The sequence below is a fragment of the Bos javanicus genome, chromosome 11 (genome assembly GCF_032452875.1).
Source record: "Bos javanicus breed banteng chromosome 11, ARS-OSU_banteng_1.0, whole genome shotgun sequence".
In the NCBI taxonomy this organism is placed as follows: Eukaryota; Metazoa; Chordata; class Mammalia; order Artiodactyla; family Bovidae; genus Bos; species Bos javanicus.
In genome coordinates this window covers 101,320,179-101,333,997 of record NC_083878.1, presented here as the reverse complement: position 1 = coordinate 101,333,997, position 13,819 = coordinate 101,320,179, and the positions used below count along the sequence as shown (strand labels likewise).

The following is a 13,819-nucleotide window of genomic DNA, read 5'->3' as shown; positions in this document are numbered from 1 at the left end:
GGTCCAGGTGAAACAGGCCCGGGACCACCCTCCACATGCAGAGTCTGTCAACTCCGGAAGAACCTCAACAGTGCCAAAGTCGTGACAATGTCTGTGCACAGCCCTGGAAGCCTCACAGGCTGTAACCCCCGCGTAGAAGGGGTCATAGTCAGCACATGTCTTTTCTTTCCTCTTGGGCTACTGGATTCTGCCGCCTCCCAGACGAGCTACCACATGTTGACAGGATATTTTACTGTGTTTTAGAATTATTTTCTAAACCAAGTTTTATTTCCATAAGTAAATCAAAAGGTTCAAAGGTAAAAAGCCTTAAAGAAGAATCAACAGAAACCCTCCTCCCACCCAGGTACCCAATCTTTCCACATCAAAGAAAAGTGAAAGTGTCAGTTGCTCAGTCGTGTGGGACTCTTTGCGACCCTATGGATTACAGCCCGCCAGGCTCCTCCGTCGATGGGATCTTCCAGGCAAGAATACTGGAGTGGGTTGCCATTTCCTTCTTCAGGGGATCTTCCCAACCCAGGGACTGAACCTGGGGTCTCCAGCTTTCCAGGTAGATTCTTTTCTGTCTGAGCCACCGGGGAAGCCCTGAGCTACATCAAATGTCCTCACAAAATATGCACTTTTCTGTTTTGTTCCCTCTCTTCCTTCCTCTTATGTTTCCCTCCAGAGATTTTTTTTTTTTTAATGCACATACATTTTCTAGAAACGTATTTTCTCTCATCCTGATTTTTTGCACAAACGATAAAATACTCTACATACTATTCTACGCTTTTTTCACTTAAGAATATGTCCTGGAAAGCTTGCCAGATCAGTAGAAAACTGCATTTTTTTCCTTCTAGCCAAACAGCATTTCATTAAAGTACCATAATTTGATGGACATTTCAAGTGGCTGCTTCCAATCTTTTGCGATTACAATGTGGCAGTGAGATCTTGTGTCACACAGCTGTAACAGGTATCACTTGCAGGGTGATCGCCCCACAGAGGAACTGCCAGGTCAGAGGGTATCAGGCTGGTACTGATAGGCAGTGCCAGGCTGCCCTCCATAAGAGCTGTGCCAACTTTAATTCAAGTAACCTCTATTGTTCCTGTTCATTAAAAACAAGTTCATTGAACTTACTTAAAAATACTTCAACTTCACAGAAATAGAGGGTACAGAGAGCAAAGACCCACTGTGAACAGCCCAGTGAACGGTCTCCACAAAGCCTCTGGAAGGACCTTGTGTAGGTCTGAAAGGCCCTGTCACACCCCCCACCCACCCCTCTCTGCTTGTCTGGCTCCCTCCACCTCGCCCTCCCGGCTGGAGCTGCGTGTCCCCGCCACACCAACTGACTGACATCCCCACTGGAGATGGAGGACGTTCTGCATGGCAACCCAACCCAGAAGGGCCCGTGCTCAGGGCAAGAGAGCAGCCAGGTGCGCAGGGCAGTTGGCGCGTGGAGCTGGTGTCTACTCTCAACCATGACACGTGAGGCCTGGCAAGGCCTCGGCCGGCAGGGATGCGCAGAAGACAGAGGAAATGCCAGGACAGGGCTGAGGGTAAAGACGGTGGCCTGCGCTGGTCACGGAGGAAAGGGCAGCTGTGGTCGAGCCGCTCACACCTCCACCCCTCTCCTTCCAGCTCGGAGCGCTGCCTGGTGCCACGTCGTGCTAGAAACACACCCCCAATACTGGAAAACCAGGAGAGTCCAGAGAGAAATCCGGATGTTTGGCTCCTTGCAAAAACACCTGCTGACCTTGGGCCCACAGCCCAGCCCCCCGCCGCACCACGCAGCCACTGTACCCTGGCCTGCCCTGGGGCCATCTCAGCGTGCCACTCAGCACTGACCTAAGGCTCTGGACACTTCCTCCTCCCACGCGCCCTCCGCCATCCCTGGGCTGAACAGCTGTCTGAGTGTGTCTCCCTGTGTCAGGCAGGACACTATGGCAACAAACCCCACGTAACCTCTGCCTGCTCTGGTGCCACCGTCCAAAAGCTAGCAGCTCAGCTCCCAGGGCTGCTGATTTACAAACCCGGGCCGCAAGCCAGCCTCTCCCTGGTGGGGCAGGGAGGAGGCGGGTGCTCGCTGAGTGAGGACTTGTTCCTTTAGCAGCTCAGCCAACCAGGGTGTGCAGGGCCAGCGCTGGGGTCTCCTCCGCACACCTGGGGGACTGTCTTCAGTGATAATGTTCAATGAGACCAGAGAGCTGACATGGTCCGCAGAATCAGCGCCTCCATCCCAGGCAAAGGCAGTACCTCGCTCAGCAAGGAGAGTCCACAAAGCTTCAGGCTAAAGACTGCCTGGACTGAACTGGGACAGTCCAGAAAAGGTACTCGTCCCTCCCACAACCCAGTGCGACACCACATGCTCACTTACCACCTTCGTGTCCTGCTGGCTTTCCATTCAGCTGTGCCCATGACTTTGGTCCACCTGGAGCTGAATTTGTATTCTGAAAGAAGGAAGAGAATGAGAACAGGGCCAGCCCAGCGGGCTGCTGTCCATGCCCCGACCGTGTCACAGCAAGGTGCCCCGAGGCTACATCGCTGTACCCACTACCACCAGCTGGGCAGGACCCAAGCACACGTGCTTGCCACATAGCCTTCCACTCAGGAAGCAGCCCGGGCTCAGGAAGCACTGGCCACATGACAGATACAGAGCAGGCCGGAGGGCAAGCGGCCAGCCCAGGGTCACAGAGCAGAGCCGGAGCCACAGCCTGGAACACGTGCCCACACAGAGCTCCTCTGTCTTGCTCCAGGGACAAGACCAAACCCAACTCCAGTGCGTACCTTAAAAACTGCCACTGCTAAGAGAACACACGCGTGGGAAAGCTGACGTGCCTGCTGTGTCGCTGGCCAGCCCAGTACCACTTCCCATGGCTATTGTCATCTTCCAAGGCCCAACTCCCCAAGCCCAGCCTTCCACTCCCGCCTAATCTGGGCTCGCCAGCTAGGTGCAGCTTTGCTGAAAGCTCCCTACATGCAGACCAGGTGCCAGGCACACCAGGGTCACCTGGGTTAGACACCCAACTAGGGAGGGAGGACCAGGACTTGTTCCCACCCTGCCAGGGTCCAAAGCCCCTTCAGGTCCCCAACCACTGAGCTCAGCTGCCTCTCCCAGCAACGTGCCTTAACAACTGAAGGTAAAGATACACAAAACCAAGCTGACGCAGCGTGACGGCTCATCACCCACTGGACTGGATCCCAGATCAAATAATTTCCTCCTTCTTTCCTCCCCTGCTGCCACCTCCACACACGCTCAGGGCAGACGGTGGTCTCTCCAGCCTGCAAGGCAGAGCTGACCAGGTGCAACAACTCATTTATCAAACACTTGCCCCAGTGACCTGGAATGCCCACAAGCCCTGGGGAGTCTGAACAGCTGGGGGCCGGAGGTAGGCCTCCAGACCAGGAGGCAGAGGCCCCAGGTCACTGCTATCCCACAGCCACCCCCTTGGGGTCTGCAGTCACAGGGCCCCTGGCCCTCACCCACCAAGGGCACCAAACTGGAAGAGAAGGCCTATGGGGCCGGCCAAGGAAGGGTTACTAACACTGCAGCAAATCGCGTGCCCAGAGTCGAACTGCCTCTGAGATGAGGTTTCAAAGCCGGAAAACACTGGGGGTCTCTTCCTCTCACCATCTCTGCAGGAGAGGAAAGCCAGGAAGCGCCAGACAGAGGAGCCGCGGGCTGGCTCCAGGGCATGGCCAGACCCAACCCCAACAGTCCCATAGCACCCATGCTCCACGGGAGCCCAGGCACCGCGCGGCAGGGACGCAGTGAGCTCATCTCCAACAGGCTCGAAGAGCCAGCTCTGACACAGAGCCAGGGCTGCAGAAACAACCAAGGCCCCTTAACTGCACTCGGTCTCAAATCTGGGAAAGAGACACGAACTCCATGATACCCACTGTTCAACAGGCCTCAGTGGACTTAGGCTGGTGAACATGGAGTCTCACATGAACGCAGATTTTTTTTTTCTTCTTTTCCTTTGATTTAAAAGCACAGTTCAAAAAATAATAATAATTAAAGCACAGTTCAGTGTTGGCTGGAGGAGGGTGTCCCTCTGGCAAAGCCATGAATGTTCCCCACAGAGTGGTTCTTTTTAAGACAGCCAGCGAGTGCCAGGTATCTGTCCAGATTTCCAGCTACCAGCCTCTGTAACCCACAGATGCTGATGGACCAAGTACAGTAAGACTTCTTGATTAACCATGATTTTCTGTTTAGAGGTGTCTGAAATACATCAACAAATGAAGGATTATACCTCATTATTCCACAAAGTGTGTTCTGAGAAACGCTAGTCCCCAGAGACAGTTTGCTAAAAGACATTTCCAAGGACAAGTACATTCAGGGACTGCTGTCCACAATGTCCTTCCCCTGGAGACCCAGGACACATCAGCATACTGAAGATACAGAGAGAAAGTCTGACACTAAGAAAACCCAGTGAAGGCGACTGCTTTGTTTTGCTTTCTAAACTCACCAGACTGTTGAACCTCCTGTGGCCTAATGCTTGCTGTCTCCTTATGGCTCTCGCTTCCAGGGAGACACTGGGGGGCCCGGATCTAGCATGCAGCTGCTCAGGTGACTCACCTTGAGCTAAGCCAACAGGAATCCAGCTAGGCATCTACATTCTATCCTGAATCTGGGTCTTTCTTGAAAGTCACTCTTCAGGTTGGCCTCTGGATTGGGCAGGTCACACGGAGCCACCCTTCTCGGTGACAGGGTCCCCAGCACCTACCTCCTGACTGATCGACTGTGTCGGCTTCTGCAAATTGGAGACAGATTTCTGCAAACCCGGCTGCGGCAGCAACTCCGGCGGCTGAGAGGCCGTCACACTGGAACTGGACAAAGGCAGGACACACATGAGGATCAGACAGGCCATGGCCTCAGGGTCCCTCCACACTCCAACCTCCTCTGGCGGATAAAAATACCTCCACCCGGCAGACTCCTAGGCTGGCCAAGAGAACGAGAAACTGGACCACATATGAGGTCTGCTCACCGACCCCTAACAGGATGGCCAGTTCTCTGCCTTCCTGCACAGCTTCTGTCTGCAAAGACTGAAAGCCCGCTGTGAACAACAAAGGGGCGAACAACAAAGAGACGGAGGATCTGCCACAAGGGCGGCTACAGCGGTGGGTGGAGGGGCCCCCGCCTCTCACTCCTGACCAAGGGTTCACAGCTCCTCAGGGGCTGACCACTCTGAAACAGGAGATTTTTTTTTTTTAACCTATTGGTTTATGAAAAAAAAATATATGCTCAAGGCAAAAATAAATACATACAATACAGAATGTGTCACCATCTCATCCTCCAGAGAGAAACTCTAGCAGATTTTTCTACACACGTTAGCATAGTACTTTTTAACACAAGTGGTTTAACACCACACACACACCTCAGTAACTTGTGTTTTACTCCGTACCCGACATCTTTCTATGACAACACATGTGGATCCACTGCTTTCTTCTAATGACACAGGCGAAAGGCCTAGAATGTGCCAATCTCCAGGTTCTCTTCCATGACAGATAAAACCACAGCGAACTTCTCTGTGTGCTCCACACACCGTGTCCCAGCAGGGGTGGCCCTCCCCACTTGGCCACCTCCCCGACCACCAGGGAGGGGCAGCAGACACACAGTGCCGGTGTCTGCCGCCACTACCAACGCTCTCCACTTCTCGCTGGCAAACATGCTTCAGCACACCAGCCCCATTCAAGCTGCCTGATGCCATGCCGACGGTGCATTAAGACTGGATAAAAGGAGGGAGCGAGCTTTTGTCCTCTCTCTCTAGAACTAGCAGTAGCAGAGGCATTTCACTGCTTACACTGAAACGTGTAGCATCAGTTTCATTAGAGGCTGCAGTGTTTATGATTGACAGGAAGAGTAACATTGACATCTGCTACCCACCAGGCCCTGTGCCAAGCACGTAACCCGTGTCTTCTCGTCCCTCTCCTGTAGCCGCCCCTGGAGCCAGGGGTTATTTGTACTTCACAGGAGGACACTGATGGTCAGAAGTCAAATGGTTCCCCAGCTTCCACAAAGCTAATAAATGGCCTGGCTAGAAATCACACAGCAGTGTCTGATTCTACAAGTCACACTATACCATGAATCGGGACGATTCCTATTCAGACTGTTAGGAAATGTTTACAATATTTGGTTATTACTGATCGATCACCTGGCCAAATAATCTGTTCACTCTCTACATCTTGTCTGAATTAACTACAGGAAGCTTTGGGCCATTTTCAATTAGAGAAAAGGACCCTGGTTGGCAGGCCGTGATCTGGGCCACCTTTACTTTCTGGGTCCAGAGTATCAGCAGCCAGACCCTAGGGACACAAAGGTGGACGAGGCCAAACTGCTCCGTTTCCACCGCCTGACAAGCAAACCCCAGCAGCCGGGTTCTGCCTGCCAGCCTTAGTGACGCCATGTCCCTCCCTGATGCTTTCCTGCCCGTCCCCGATGCAGGGCAGCTGCATACTGACGCGGAGTGCCTGGACCCAGTGTGGCTCTCCTCAGTGACCAGGTCGTGGGGAGCAGGGCACCTGCCTGTGTGGGGCGCTGCGATCCCTCAATGCAGAAGGCTCCTCCTTCTCCACCTGGGGCTCAGCACCCGGGGACCCCAACCAAAATCAAGCACTCGGCTCTGTCCACAGTGACTTGTGCAGGAACTGGCTCGAGTCATTGCATAAGCTCCTCTGGGAGTGACGAGGGCTTTTTTAATAAGGCACAAGGGACACTGATCACTGGGACTAGGTGGCTCACAGAAACCCTGCTGTTTGGCTCCAGGAGCCAGGAAGCGAGAAACAACTCAGCAGCAGGAGGAGAGGTGGAAGAGGCGTCCTCCAACTCCCGCCCACCGCCCACCCCTCACTCTCACCTCTTTGGGTCTTGCTGGTCCTGCTTGTTTGCCCATCCTGTTCCGTCCTTGGGTACTATCACGATGTTGGGGTCGTTTCCTTTGTTTTCAGACTTCAGGCTTGGCAGGTTTGCAGGTGGTGGCATGCGCCGGGCCGTGGCAACTTTCCCAAGACTTTGTAAGCCATGTCGAGGAATAACTGCGGGGGGAGGGATGGAAAGAGATGTTGCACAGGAAGTCACGGAAGCAGAGATGCTGGGTTTACTCAGCTGCTCTTCTAAACTCTAAGTGATGATGACAATGGCAACCAAACGAAACACAAGGGACAGATCTGCCATGAACACACACAGAAGGACTTCCCTGGTGGTCCAGTGACTGAAGACTCTGCAGTGCCAGTGCAGGGGGCTGGGTTCAATCTCTGGTCAGGGAACTAGATCCCACACGCTACAATTAAGATCCCGCATGCTGCAACTAAACATCCTGCATGTGGCAACTAACGCCCAGTGCAGCTAAATACATACATAAAAATACTTTAAACAGAAACAAAAACACACAAAAGTGCCTGGTCGTAACTTGCAGTCACTTCACCAAGGACTTCAGAGACACAGGCTGCTGAAGCCACTGCAGAGGCTTCCGGTTACTTGTGGGCAGTAGGCTCAGGGAGTTTAAGTTTAGGACACAGTGAAGAGCCAGGCCCCAAAACGTCCATCCCACACAGTCACCAGCCCTCTGCAAGGGGAGACTGCTCTGGCCTCATGACAGCAGGACTGCGGGGACTCAGCCAAGCCTAAGCAGGGCCCCCGACATTCAAAAGATTCTCAGGGGGTGTGGACAGAATCAACAGGAAATTTTCCCACCAAGTTCCGGAACAGCAGAACCACAAAAGCTAAAAAGGGTAACTCTAGTGCAAATTAAATTCCATTCTACCCATCGGGCTCAAAATAGCCAGAGCTTCAATAAGACAAGACAGATGAGGAAAAAATCCTGCTACAGCAGTCAGGAATAGAAGTAGAGGGTAATGGCCTCCCCAATAACTATGGGGGTGACCCCATGGGCCCAGAAGACTGGCTTGTGTGGACCACATCTGTCTGACCAGACAGGGGACCCTAGGTTTTCCTGGTCCTAGACCCGAAAGTCTCACCTGAGGGAAAGCACAGGGTACTGGGCCCCCACCAGCTCTTACCTGAGGATCTGACTGAATCTACTGATTTTCCTTTATACTTGTCAAACAGGCTGAGAGTCGAATACTTGCTTTTCCCATCCTTGCCCTTGGTTATTTGCCCCAAACGATCGGACATTGCGATGAAATGTCATCTAGTAAGGAAATTTTTCTCGGCACCGCTCCCGATCTACCTTTGAAATGGGGGGGGAAAAAAGTGTTAATCCACCAGAACCTCTGATCCAGTGAACTGAATCCTTAGGGATCATGGATCTCCTTGAAGATGTGAAGAAAGCTTCGGACTCTGTCCCTAGAAAGATGCCCTTCCCACGCACAGGCAGCCTTTCTCACATTTAAAGAGCATCTTGTAGACACCACCCCACCTCCAATGGTAGGAACTCTCCCTGCCTGCAAATCAGCTGCACTCTCTCACTTACCAGCCACAATGAGAGGTAAACTTCACACATCAGGCCCTCTGAATCAAGGACAGCTCCTCAAGGTGGAAAAACAAAGGCTCATTCCCTTGTAGCACAACAATGTAACATCACAAATAACGCCTTCCTCATGGAAAGCTGTCCATTCCCAGGATGAGCAAAACCAAGCCAGAGGAAGTGTACAGCCAGGAAATCACCTGAAGCAGCTGGTATGGGCACTTTTCAAACCAAAGAACCAGCACCCAGAGGGAAACACCTGTTCAGGCACCAAGAGCAGGGCTCTCTGAGGCATGGACAGGAGAGCAGGCCTCCTTGGGGAGAGGAGCCCATGTGGGCAGTACTGTCCACACCTGCCCTCCACTGGGAGAAAATCTTCAAAGGCCAGCCCAGGAAGCAGCGTCTCCTGAGTGCCACCTTCTACCTTTCCGCTGGCTCCTCCAGAAGCACCTTCCTTGTTCACTTTGGCATTCATCGATTTAAATACCCAGTGAGGCCACGTGCCGGGCACTGAGGACCACCGGCTCCAGTGCTTTCATTCTACACTCACCCTTGGCTTTAGGTTCTAAGTTTGATCGTGGGAGAACAAAAACTTGTACAAGTGACTGTTACTTCCCACTGGAATTAACATATGGGGAAAAAAGCTAAAGCATCAACTTAGGCCTAGTGATAAAATGTTTTCAATGACAAAACGGAAGTGAAAACATCCATGACTCACAACAGGCACCCGGCATAGCTGCTGCAGTCGTTTCGCCCTATTCTGAAGCCAGCACGGCCGGAGGAGCACAGCCAGTGAGCTGGGCGCATCCGTCCCTCCACTCATGTCACATGAAACATGACACTCGAGCCCTGCCGTCACTGTCTCGGGTGCAGGAACAGAGAAGCACGCGCTCTGCATCTGTAAACACTCCAGCACCTCGATGGATACCCAGGGCTGAGCGTCCTGAGTTGCATACAATGTGGAGGGGTCACCTACCCAGCAGTCACCCTCCTTCACCGAAGTGCCCCTCTCCTCCCCACAGGGCTTCAGCCACCCAGGTACGGTGTGGCATGGCTTAGTTACTAAGTCATGTCTGACTCTTAGGACCCCATGAACTGTAGCCCGCCAGGCTGTTCGGTCCACGGGATTCTCCAGGCAAGAATACTGGAGTGGGTTGCCGTTTCCTCCTCCAGAGGATCTTCCCAACCCAGGGATGGAACCCGCATCCCCTGCATTAGCAGATGGGTGGGTTCTTTACCAGTGAGCCACCAGGACAGAGCCACCCAAGATGGGTACTTAACTCCCTTCCTCACTCAGATCCCGGTTTAGGCAGCCACAGCCGGCCAGGGAGAGGCCCCCACGCAGCCTAGCGCTCAGGCCCCAGGAGGCCAACAGTGTGGCAGTGGCCAGGAAAGGAGAGCGGGCCCATGAAGAAACAAACGCAAGTGCTCACCAAGATGGCCCATCAGAGCGCTCCACGCCAGCTCCCTCTCCGGTGCCTGCCCACATGCCAGGGGCTACACACCCTCTATCTTTAAATCCCCGCCTCTAAAGCTGCACACAGGGAGTTTCTGCCACAGTCAGAACTGGTAATAACTAACCTCCCCAGACTGCTTCCCAACGCTGGGCTGCAAGGCCCTGTAGGAAAGAGACTGGATCTTGTCCCATGTCAAAATGACCAGTAATTAATAAGCTTTCAAATGGAAAACCACCTGAAATTCTCCATTAAGACTAGATAAGATCTAATTTTCAGATGTTTCTGTCAGATAGAACAATAGAAAAGTTCACTAGGGTAGGAACATGAACCCCTCCCAATACACTCACGTGCGCGCACACATCACACTATTAACAAGAGCCCTTGAAAACTGCCCCCAAGGTGACAGCCATAGGCAGCCCCAGCCTGCAGGGTTCAGTCCAAACCATGGGTTGGCAAAATACTAGTCAGGCCCCAGTCAATGGCTCATTTTGTAAGGCCCTCAAGGTAAAGATGATTTCCACCCCCCATTTTCACACTTGTTTTTAAAAAACAAAGAATATGCAACAGGACATGTGGTTGGCAAAATCTGCTGACTCTGGGTCTAAAAGGAAAAGCCCTGAACACGGGAAATAGATGGGCACCCCTGAGGAGGCCCTACAGCTCCAGCAGGGGTCCAAGCAGGGCGCCCCACCAAAGTGGGAGCCGCCCAGGCAGAGGGGTGCAGTCTCATATTCATCAGTAGGGCACTACTCCACTGAGGACTCTGAGCACTCTCCACACACTCCCGCGGCCTGCTGAGTAACGGAAGTGTGGATGCCCTAATTCCCAGAACCCGTGAGTATGTTACCTTCCCAGCCAACAGGGACTTTGCAGGTATGATTAAATTGAGGATCCTGAAATGGACAGATCATCCTGGATTATCCGGGTGGGCTTAATGTAATCACAAGGGTCTTAGAGAGGGAGGCAGGAGGGTCAGAGTCTGAGTGGTTAACAGGAGCACAGGTTGGAGTAAGGCTCTTTAAAGGTGGAAGAGGACTAAGAGCAGAGGGGTGCAGGCCGCCCGGAAAAGCTGCACAGGCCAGGAAAGCCCCCAGGAGAACGCAGCCCTGCCGCTGCTTTGACTTAAGCCCAGCGACATCACTGCAGACTTCCAGCATCCAGAACCAGGACAGAATGTGTCTGTTTTGTTTTCAGCCGCTAGAGTTTTATGGTCATCAGTCACAGCAACAACAGAAAACTAATATATTCATTCATTCAACACGTCTTTACCAGGCAGGCACTGCCATGTGTCCACGCCCTGAGCTGGGCCTGGGATACAACCTCCGCCCCACGTCCAGCCTACACGTCTGCAGTCACACAGCTGATTAATAAGAAGCATGTTCCAGAATGTCTCACTTTAGCACTGTCGTGGGAAACGCTAAGTCACAGCCACATCTCTGCTCCCCCTGAACCTACAAACACTTCTAAACAAAGCCAGCGGTGCCTTCCTCCCAGCCACACAACTTGCAGGACTACAGATGCAGCATCACCCACTTAAATCCAGATACACTATTCCTTACTGAATTAAAAACCAAACCAACGAAGACAAGTGAAATAAAAATTATTCATCAGACATTCTGGGCAGTCAAAAAAATTAAGACTTGAACTATCACATAATCCTGACAATCCCACTTCTGGGAATTTATGCAAAGAATACGAAAATACTAATTTGAAAAGATGTATGTACCCCAATGTTCATCACAGCATTATTTACAATAGCCAAAAGGATGAACGAATAAAGAAGTTGTGATACATATACACAATGAAATACAAGACAAAACTCTGCCATTTGTGACAACAAGGATGAACCTTTAGGGTATAATGCTAAATGAAATACATCAGATGTAGAAAGACAAATATTGTATGATTTCAACCCACAGGTGGAATACAAAAATCAAACCAACAAACAAAAAATAAATGAAACCAAAGCAAACACACACACAGATACAGAGAACAGTGGTGAGCAGAAAGGAAGGGACAAGAAGAGGAAAAAATGGCCAAGGATCATCTGTATGATGGATGGAAACTTCATTTCTTGTGGTCAGCATGCTCTGGGGCACAAGAAATAGAAACACCAAGTTGTACAGATAAAACATACAATGTTATAAACCAGTGTTACCGCAATAAAAAATAAATCTTAGGGAATAAGTATTCGTTAGTCCAAATTTCCACCAGTTCACTGATACAAACAGATCTCCCTGATTCTGCACTGCCTGGGCCCCGGGGCAGAGGTCAGAGTGCACACAGGTCAGAGTGGACACAGAGCGCTCAGTGGGTTTCCTGGTGACACCACACCACTCAGAACTAACCAGTCCCCCCACAAGAAGCACTAGGGAACCAGAGCCTGACTGCACCCCCACTCTTGGCATCCTGGAAAAAAGTAAGGAAAATAAATGAACCAATGGGAGCTAAGGAGTGTTAATCGGTCAACAATTGTTTCTTGAATTACACCCTCTAAATAACTCAACCCCTCAGCAAATGCTAACTGAGCACGTACTACGTTTAGGGAATATGCTTTCTACTCCTTTTGACAAAAGCCCCTCAGTGAGGCCAAGACAGGAACACGCTGGGCTAACACCTGCTCTGAACCCATAGGCATACTTTTTAGAAGGCCCTTTTCCCACTTTTTAACCAAGTTATGTACTTGAGAACACTACCGGCCGCTCTAGACCTGTTTTCCCACACAGACTGAGGGACCACAGCCAGATTTCACAAATGCCAACAGGTTCTAAAATCAAACATACCCAATGTTAATAACCCACGGCCATGAAATTACGTGGTTTATTGTCAAAGCAGCGTCTCACCACACATCACGACTGGATTCTGCATTGCTACAGAAATCTGGGGTGCTAACAGGCAATGCGACTGAGTCACCATTGCTATGGAAACAGCCCCTGTGGGGGAGGGGGCCTGATACTTGTTCACCATAAGGCTCCACGTAGAGCGCACAGATGGACGTCCTTCAGGCCCAATTCTCCCTCCAGCAGGGCAGGCCAGTTACACACAGCCAGCCTGGCCAAACTGCGAGAGGCCGCAGGGGGCCCAGAGAGCAACAACTACTGGTATATACCTGGCCCCTTACAAAGCAAGGTTACAGACACCAGCCTCGGGGCACGCAAGGGTTCTTTGCATGAAGACTTCACTGAACAAATACCAAATACAAATAAACCCATTCTGGTTTCCCCAGCAGCACACAGGTATCCATCTCCTCCAAGAATCGGGGTCACGTCTAGGGCCCAGCTCTGCCCCACCTGCGTCTCTGGCTGCTCTACCTACCCCTGGGTTTTCACAAACATCAGGCCCAGAATACTGCTGGTATGGCTTTACCCAGGTTATGAATATCTGCTGAGTTTCTGGTCTGTCAATACACATGCAAAGATTACTAGTCGAGGGCTCGACTAGCCTGTCACATGGCAGAGACAAACATGTGGGTGTGGCTCGTGAGGCTGGGAGGCCAGAGAACACGCTTCTGGTGGGTCAGGGGCATGTCTGTTCAGCCTGGCTCGTTGGGGACGAACCAGTGGAGACTCCAGGTTCTGTGGGCGGCACAGAGCAAGCCTGGAGCCCAGCCAGGGCTCTCGCTCTGCACGCGCTCCCTTTTGTAGGCAGCAGAATTCTTATCTGGGGTGTTGCTTTTTTTTTCCTAAACAAGATCTAATTTGGGTCCTTGGTACTCCATCTACAGCAACTAGAGCCCCGTCCTGCCCTCCTGCTGGAAGCCCTCCCCACCATCCAGGCCCGCCCTCCCCAGGCCCTGCCTGGGTCCCTGGGCATTCTCACCAAGAAAGAAAGAAGCAAAAAGCACCCCAAATCCGTGTGAAGACAACTTTAGGGGAATGAAGAAAAGGACATCTTAAATCCGAATCTGCCTAATCTGGCAACTTTCCTTTCCTAAAAGTGCTGAGAGGCCAGGCTCTACAAGA

The 13,819-nt window shown here is 51.8% G+C and overlaps 1 protein-coding gene across 15 annotated transcripts in view; it reads right to left on the bottom strand.

Moving 5' to 3' along the window:
* The window catches only part of PRRC2B (proline rich coiled-coil 2B), an 84,201-nt gene that overhangs the window by 48,019 nt on the left and 22,363 nt on the right, over positions 1-13,819 (bottom strand). For 13 of the 15 annotated variants that reach the window (XM_061433869.1, XM_061433879.1, XM_061433875.1 and 10 more), the window contains exons 2-5: positions 7,994-8,163; positions 6,832-7,009; positions 4,702-4,804; positions 2,352-2,424 (exon numbers count right to left, since the gene is read on the bottom strand). In XM_061433869.1, coding sequence (XP_061289853.1) covers positions 2,352-2,424; positions 4,702-4,804; positions 6,832-7,009; positions 7,994-8,108 — 469 coding nt within the window. In that variant the 5' untranslated portion in view covers positions 8,109-8,163. Of the gene's footprint in view, positions 1-2,351; positions 2,425-4,701; positions 4,805-6,831; positions 7,010-7,993; positions 8,164-13,819 lie in introns of those variants that run through there. The other 2 variants (XM_061433870.1, XM_061433882.1) reach the window with 2 other exon arrangements.